Below are 8108 nucleotides of genomic sequence, written 5' to 3' on the forward strand. Positions count from 1 at the left end.
ACCATTCCTATGACTCAAACGTGCTCCTGGTTATTCTTTGTAGCCCTAGCTGGCCTGAAACTTGCTAAATAGACCAGGCTGTCCTTGAACTCACAGAGATCAGTGTGTTGGGATTAAAGGAGTATACCTCCACCATGCCTGGCCAAATCTTTTTTTTTTAAGTTATGAAATACACATAATTTGAATGTGTATTTAAAATTTTTTATTAATATAGTGTTAAGATTTTAAATTACATTATTGTGTGTGTTATAACATGGCTGAGACAGCGCTCTTCTTTTTTTTTTTTTAAACCATTTGGCTCCCAGGATCTCAGTCAGATCTGCAGGCTTGGTTGCAAGTGCTTTTACTTACTGAGCCATCTTGCAGGCCCATACTTTGAGAATTCTTGATTTATTTGTTAAATATCTATTCTCTCAGATGCACAGATATTTTAAAAGATTTGACAATTACTAAGAATCAAAGCTTGTTTATGTAACTTCAGTTCAACCTCTACTATTCCATATTAGACTGCTTTTCTTATTTTTCCTTTTTTTTTCCTTTACTCTGGTGTAGCCCTTGGGCATGGGAGGCCACCTCTCCACTACTGAGCCACATCCTCAGCACATCCTTTATGTCCTTGCTCTGTGCCTCCCTCCTATCCCACCTTTCAACGTTTTCATTCCCTTAATGTGGATACCGAAGTCTCCTATACAGAGTGTTAGATTGCACAGAACTTAAGGACTCCCACCTCTGCCATTTGCCTTGGAATTACTATACACACCCTCAATGACTGGGTTTGAAACAGAAATGTAATCTTTTGAATAAGATCAAATTTTACATTGTGGCTAGTGCAGTAGTAGAAAAAGGGGTATTTTAAGATATAACTTAGTAGTGCACTAAAAATTGTCACTTTCCCTGTATCCTAAAAGTGTTATGTGAGTTAAAAATCACACAACCTTTGTTCCTTCGGAAGGAATATCACCCTCTATGTTTATAAAACTCTTTTATAACTATCAAGTACAGGTTTTAATGAGAAGTGATAGAAACTAATGAGTTTTTTACTAATGAGTAAATGTGGAAAGCTGTGCTCCCTATTTGTGCCCTTATCTCTTCCTTACACTGACTGCCAGGCAACTTGTTCTTCCTTCCCTGTGACATTTCCACAGTTTTATTATTTGTTCAGTTTGTCTTTCAAGGTAGAACTATTGGTGTTTCTGGGTGAGCCAGTGCACACTTTGTTTCCTTGTACATTCAGTACATACTTGTGTGGGGTGTGTCAGTCACATACCAGTATGTTTTGAATGAATCACTGAGATTTTCTTATGCGTTAATAATACCTTAACTGTCTTTATCCCCAAAAGTCCCACAGGTTTCCATTTTCTACTGTACCCAAAACAAATTTCAGACACTTGTGATGGAACAGATACATGAATTTCTACTGACAGTTCTCTTTACCTTAATTCCTGTGACTCTAATTTTGAGATAAGAATTCAAGTATTCTGAGTGAATACAATATGACCACAGTCACTGAAAATGCAGGGCAAACAGAAGCAAACAAAAGAAAATATATTTACTTTAGGCAGAGGCTTGGCAGGTTTGCAGTGGAGTCCTCCCACAAAATCAAAATTTGGTAAGGTGGGGTGAGGAAACTCCAGATCCCAGTAGGTCCTAATGAGCCACATGTCTGCTTTGCTCATTGTCTCATATAGAGTAGTGGGTCTTCCTGAAGGGGAAGAAGCAAAGTGAAGCATTGAGAGCTGACACATGACAGGTGTAAATGAATCTGCAGGCAATTTTCTGGAAGAACTTCTTTTTTTTCTTTTGGCCTTTTTGAGACAGGGTCTCTCTGTAGCTCCAGCTGACCCAGAACTTGCTATGTAGACCAGGCTAGCCTCGAAGTCACGGAGACCCACCTGCCTCTCCCTCCAGAGTGCTGTCACCATGCCCAGCCTTTGGAAGAACTTTCAATAAGGTAGCCAGAGGTGTTTAAAAGTGTCTATTTTTTTATATAAAAAAAACCTGAGGCTGGACGTCGTGGTCTCAAAAAGACCAAAAACAAACAAACAAACAAACAAAAAACTACCACCAACAACAATAAATTCTGTCATTGTGTGTGTATGGTTGTGTGCACAATGTATATATATATATATATTATGTGTACTTATGCTTAAGAGAATATAGAGTTGAAACATGAGAGACTTGTGAAAGGAGACCACATGCTAAACTCACATCTGTGTTTAAAAATTATTATTTGTTGTTAATTTTATTTTTTATTTTATGGGTATGACTGTTATGCCTGCATGTATGTAAGTGCAACCATGTCATGTGGTGTCCGTGGAGGTCAGACGAGGGCTTCAGATCCCTTGGAACTGGAGTTACAGACGGTTGTTAGCCACCATGTGGATGCTGGGATTTGAACCCAGGTTTCCTACAAGAACAGCAGTGCTCTTAACGGCTGAGCCACCTTACAGGCCTATGTATTTAAAAATTATTAAGTATCTACATATGGTATTGAAAGTATAAGTAAATAATCAGATACCCATGAACCCTGTCTGTCATATTCATGGAAACACCATTCCCTAGAATATGCCATTTTTTTGCCTAATATAGTTCTTTTCATTATGGTTTTTTTTTTTTTTTGGTCTTTTTGAGATAGGGTCTCCCTGTAGCTCCAGCTGTCCTGAAACTCACTCTGTCGACCAGGCTGGCCTTGAAATTACAGAGATCTGCCTGCTCTGCCTCCCGAGTGCTGGGATTAAGGTGAGTGCCACCACACCCGGCTTCATTATGTTTTTGAGACAGGATTGTCATGTTGCTCCAGTTGGCCTAGAGCTTGCTATGTAGACCAGGCTGCCTCCATCTGATGGAGGTCTACCTACCTCTGACTTCTGAGTGCTAGGATTAGCTGGGATGAAAGCTGTGCGTCATGACCCCTGACTTTTTGTTTTATTTTTAATTTAGAAGATAGAACTTTAATGCATTGTTCTCTAAGTGAATGGACAATTTTGCTTTGCTTTGAAATAATCTAATGGAGCCCAGACTGATTTTGAACTTACTGTGTAGCCCAAATTGACCTTGAACTCCTGATCGTCTTGCTACCACATTAAAAGTGCTGAGATTTCAGGCATATGCCACCACACCCAATAGGAACATTTGAGGGGTTTATGTTTTCCATTTTCATTTTGGTACAAGGACTCACTATATGGCCCTGATGACCTCAAAAACAGATAAGTGAGTACACTTGTATTTCTTGTTTTGATTTCTTGTTTTGACTACTTTTGATTCACATTTAAGTTTGTAGTAATTAGGTATTATATATTTGAACATATTAAGGATGAAGATGTTTTAATATATTGGAAATGTCTGTTTGCTCTATTATTTTTCTTTAATGAAGAGACAACTTCAAAACCCTACAACCAATGGAATGGGGCAGGGCCCAAACTCAGAGGAGAGAAGGGTGGGGAGATGGGAGGGTGAATGTCACTGGGGGAGTCAAGTTTGGATGGTGGGATGGACTTAACCTGGAGAGAGGCTGCAAGTGGGAGAGAGGCCTGTGGCAGTTGGTGCAAGCCCAGGAAGCAGAGGTAGATCAGCATTACACATTTTAAACTAAACCCTCAGTGAATAAATACAGACTCTCTAAAACCCTGAGTTCATAGGTTTGCTAGGATAGAGATACTATATGTTACAACTGTGAAGAAATTTATTAGGTGTGGTGAGAATATATTTTAAATTTAAATGAATAAAACCTAATCTACATAAAGGAAAAGACATCCTCAATACTGTAAAAATAACTGTGCTAGAGATGTATGTTAAGGCCTCAATGTACAGGTCTGTCACCATCAAGATATTGAGTTTGGATGGTACCATCCCTGGGCAGGTGGCCTGGGCCCTAGAAGAAAGACAGGTGAAGAAGCCATGGAAAGCAAGCCTGTAAGCAGTCTTTCTCTATGGCCTCTGCTTCAGTTCCTGCCTCCAGGATCCTGTCCTGCCTTGAGTTCCTGTCTTATAACCTGTAAACCAAATAAACTGTCACCTCCCACAAACAAACAAGCTAGCAAAGAAGCAAACAAACAGACTGTTAGGGTCTGGTGAGATGGCTTAGCAGGTAAAAGCATTTGCCATGCAAGTGTTCCGACTTGAATTCAATCCCCATGCAGGCCGTGACCATTGACTTCACTCTCTGGAATCCAAATAAAGGTGGAAGAAGAGAACCTACTACACAAAGTCATCTTCTGATGAGCACTGGAGTCATGGCACACATGCTCCCCACACATCATGCAAAAGTGGGTGAGTTCAAGTGCTTGCTCAAGTGTGTGCATGTGTGTTTATAGGCACACACATGCTTATACGCACAGAAGAAAACAACAATAAATACAGACAGGTAAAACTACTGTTTAAAGATGAAATGATTGGTAGAGATGGCTCTGCAAATAAGAGCACGGTTCTTCCAGAGGACTTGGGTTCAGTTCCTAGCACAGCGATCTGTAACTCCACTTCCAGGGGAACCCCAGCCCTCTTCTGGCTTCCAGAGGGTTTGCACAACACGGGTGCACTTACATACATGCAGGTAAATCACTCATACACATGAAAAAATAAAGTATAAAAGATGAGATAAAATAACATCAATATAAGATGGATATGTAGTTGCTTAGAGCATCAGAGCTGTTTTGTGAATGTGTGCCTTTGTGAACTGTGTTATGCAAGTGATGGCCAAGGTTTGCTGACACTACAACATAAGCCTTTCAACAGTGCTTTGAGTTTTGAAAAGTTTCACAGAGCTTTTTTTTTCTTTAAACCATTAATCAAGAAAAACAGATCCCTTTGATTTTTCTAGTCTTTTAACCCTGCCTTCAACAGCACAGCAAATTTAGAACTCCCCAGTAGGAAATGAAGACAGTACATACCTAGGACTTCACTGTAAAACTGATTCCACTTCTTCTCATTAAATATTTGGAATGAAAAATCAAAATAAAGCATGTACATTACATTTTTCACCCTTTCCAGGAACGTCATCTGCTCACTGAGTTCTGACAGAACAACAGGCACATAGGAAGGAGGCAGTGGGAGTCCGCCACTGTACTTTTCATATGTGGATCCAGGAAAGAAGCGCAGAGTGAACACCAAGGGTATCTTGAGAATCTCAGCGAGCAGGTCACCGCAGGGACTGAAGTTATCTGCTAGGATGACGTCAAACTTGGATTCTTGTAATTTTTTCATAAGTTCCTTGTTCAAAACTGCATCTTTACAGAGATTCTCAAAATAATCTGAATACATCCAAACAACTTCTTGCAACATTAAAAAGTATTTCCAAAATGGTTGTTTGGGCAGTTCATAAACGGTTTTCTTAAGTGTTGCCACAAAAACTTCCTCTAAGTCAGAAATGGATAATGATGTCGGGTAAGTCTCAAACTTAATGGTAGATGCCTTATCAACATCCAGAGAAAAGGAAGTTGAAGGTCTCAGAACAGTCACCTCATGACCCTTCTTCTCAAGTTCATCTAGGATTGTCCTTAAATTGTACCAATGGCTGAATTCCACCGGCCACACCAGCACCTTTCCACAGTTCCCAGAACCAAAGAAACCACTCAGCTGCAGTAGGAGCAGAACTGCAATCATTTTCACAGGCATCCTGGTTAAAGTCAAAGCTTCCTCTCAGGTCTTGCTGTTCTTGCTCTGGTCTTGCTGGTATCTAAAAACAATTGTTTAGTTAAAATATAACTTGTGCAACACCAAAGTAAATACATGTGAAATATCATAGTGCCTGGATGCCTAGAGCAAGCAGCAAAAGGCAGATATGAATGTCATCAATGACTCCTGATCTCAGTGACCCCCACATGTAATGTGCTTGTGATATGAGAATTGCAGAATGTGAGATTTAACCAAAGACATAACTGTGGAATCAGATTCTTTATATCACAGTCCAACTATTATTTTCCATATGAATGCTGCCAACATCTTGACCACATACCACACAATTTCACTATCTTAGGTATATGATTCAGAGATCCAGAGTATAATCTCAAAAGTGCAAACAAATCACTGCAGCCAGGTTTAGAACAGTTTGTATCCCACATAAAAGTCCTATATTTTGGGTTCTTAAAATTCATTTTTTATTTTTTTTATTTTTGACAAGAGTTTTCCTGTAGCTCCAACTGGCCTGGAATTTGCAATGTAGACCAGGCTGTCCTCGATCTCACAGAGCTCTGCCTACCTCCCTGCCTGGGGAGTGCTGGGATTATAGGCAAGCACCACTATATACTTTTAGTCCTTCCATCTGTTCCTGTTCTAGCCAACCATCTGCTTCCTTGTAACCAACCTGTCTGACAGTAATGGATATATTCTAAAGAGACCCTTGTGGTCCCCTTTGGCTATCAAGAATATCGAAAGAATGAATCCTGAGACATTAGAATTCCTCCAGCAATCTTCTTCTGGGAAAAGAAATGCCAGAATCTAGAGGAGGATACCCAGAGGAGGAACTTGTTCCCTGGAGAAAGATTTACAGTCAGTCAGAGACCTTGCAGGATAGATTGACTTTACAGGAGAGACTGAGATCTGAGACCATGGTGGACTGGGGCCATCACCTTGACTGGACTGCTTAGTTAATGCATATCTCTTGGTCTCTATTTAAACCTACCCTCATGTCTGGATCCTGAAGGTGGAAGTGGGTGGGGGTCCACTGGATCTCCTTGCCCTCCCCAATGTGCACATAATGAGTAAATCTGTTTTTGCTTTTCACTATAAACTTGGCTCTTTTAATTGGTTTATTGAGGCTGGGTGGCCGAACCTGGCTTGTGTTCTTCATTTAAGTGCTATTATTATAATGAGTGGAGTTTTGTGATTGGCTTTCATTTATATGAGATTTTAAAGAATTGTCCATACTATAGTAGATGCAGACATTTGAGTAGCTGCCAAATTCAATTTTGTAACATGGATAGGTCACACTTAATCATTTCTAATTTGACACCTGGCTTGATCCTATCTTTTGATTACTGTCAATGCGATTTATGGTATTCTGTATTCGTTTTTCTTTTTTCAAAGGAAAACACCCTTTGACTTTATTCCTTTGAGTTCACATATTTATTCCAGATATCACCAAGAATAAAACCACTTGTTTAACTGTCATCCAGGTAACGTCTTCTATAAAGGGCTCGCTGAGTTAAGCCTCGGCGCACCGTGGGTCAAAAACCCTGTGCTCTCCCACACAGTCAACCTCTGCAGGAGCTCCTAGGCATCAGACAGCAAAAGCGCTAGCGAGGGAGCGGGTGCAGGACTGCGGAAGCCGGGCTCTGTCTCCATCCAGCTGCAAAGCCCTCAGAGCCGAGCTGAGTTTACCGTGACACAGACTCTCCCGGGAGCCAGGAACTAGACGGCCGGAAGCTGCGCGGAAAGAGGCGACGAGGAGCTGGACGGGAGCGGAGCTTCCCTGCCTGTGGGACACAGGCGGGCCAGAGCGCTCCGGAAGGGCGCGGCCGCCCGGGTCGCCTAGCGTGACGTCCTTAACAGGCGCGAGACCCAGGCTGGGCAGCCCGAGGATCCTATGGTGTCTCCCATCATTCTTTGCCTCATTGCCTTGAGACAGGGTCTTTCACAGAACCTAAAGTTTTTTTTTTCCTAATGTGATCTTGGGTTCTGCCTGTCTCCATCCCTCAGTATTAGAATCATACATAGCAATTTCTGACTTTTTATGAGTGTGCTGGGGGTTTCAGTTCAGTTCCTCATGCCCAAGACGGATGTCAGCTCAAGCCAGACAAATTCCCAGCAGAAGAGGTAGAGTAAGAAGCCCCAATCCTAGTTGAAGAACTGTTGGCAACCGATAGCTGCTGGGAGAGGGTAAATCGGTTTTCTTTAAGTATGTGATGCTGAGTAGGTTGGCCAGGCTCCAGGGAATGGACGCACACTGAAGGGCATTTGGGGGCACAAACTCCATAAGCCATAAAAATAGTAGAAGACATGAAATCCAGTGGGGAATGGAGATGGGGAGGGGGGTCTGAATAGGATCAAAATACATTGTATGAAATTCTCAAAAATTAATTAAAATTGTAAAAAGAACAACAAAAACATGTCTGTTTAACTGTAGCTCATATAAGTCTTGCAGGATTACTCTATTCTTTTACTTCTGTTTTCTC

At 41.2% G+C, this 8108-nt stretch overlaps 1 protein-coding gene across 1 annotated transcript; it reads right to left on the reverse strand.

The window, feature by feature from the left end:
* Positions 1-1469: 1469 nt before the first annotated feature.
* Positions 1470-6831, reverse strand: LOC103739359 (UDP-glucuronosyltransferase 2B31-like). The gene is made up of 3 exons (XM_029566769.1): positions 6617-6831; positions 4887-5671; positions 1470-1702 (listed from the first exon to the last, which is right to left on the reverse strand). Exons 2-3 carry the CDS (start codon positions 5608-5610, stop codon positions 1470-1472), a joined length of 957 nt encoding a protein of 318 aa, XP_029422629.1. The 5' UTR covers positions 5611-5671; positions 6617-6831.
* Between the last annotated feature and the right edge of the window lie 1277 nt (positions 6832-8108).

Source organism: Nannospalax galili, unplaced genomic scaffold, assembly GCF_000622305.1.
Source record: "Nannospalax galili isolate Female #2095 unplaced genomic scaffold, S.galili_v1.0 scaffold519, whole genome shotgun sequence".
Taxonomy (NCBI): Eukaryota; Metazoa; Chordata; class Mammalia; order Rodentia; family Spalacidae; genus Nannospalax; species Nannospalax galili.

Bases quoted from the DNA above. Each gene is read 5' to 3' on its own strand.
- LOC103739359 (XM_029566769.1), bottom strand. From the start codon at position 5,610: ATGCCTGTGAAAATGATTGCAGTTCTGCTCCTACTGCAGCTGAGTGGT. The intron at 1,703-4,886 runs GTATGTACTGTC...CTTCCCCTTCAG, and splicing joins GTTTTACAGTGAAGTCCTAG to GAAGACCCACTACTCTATAT.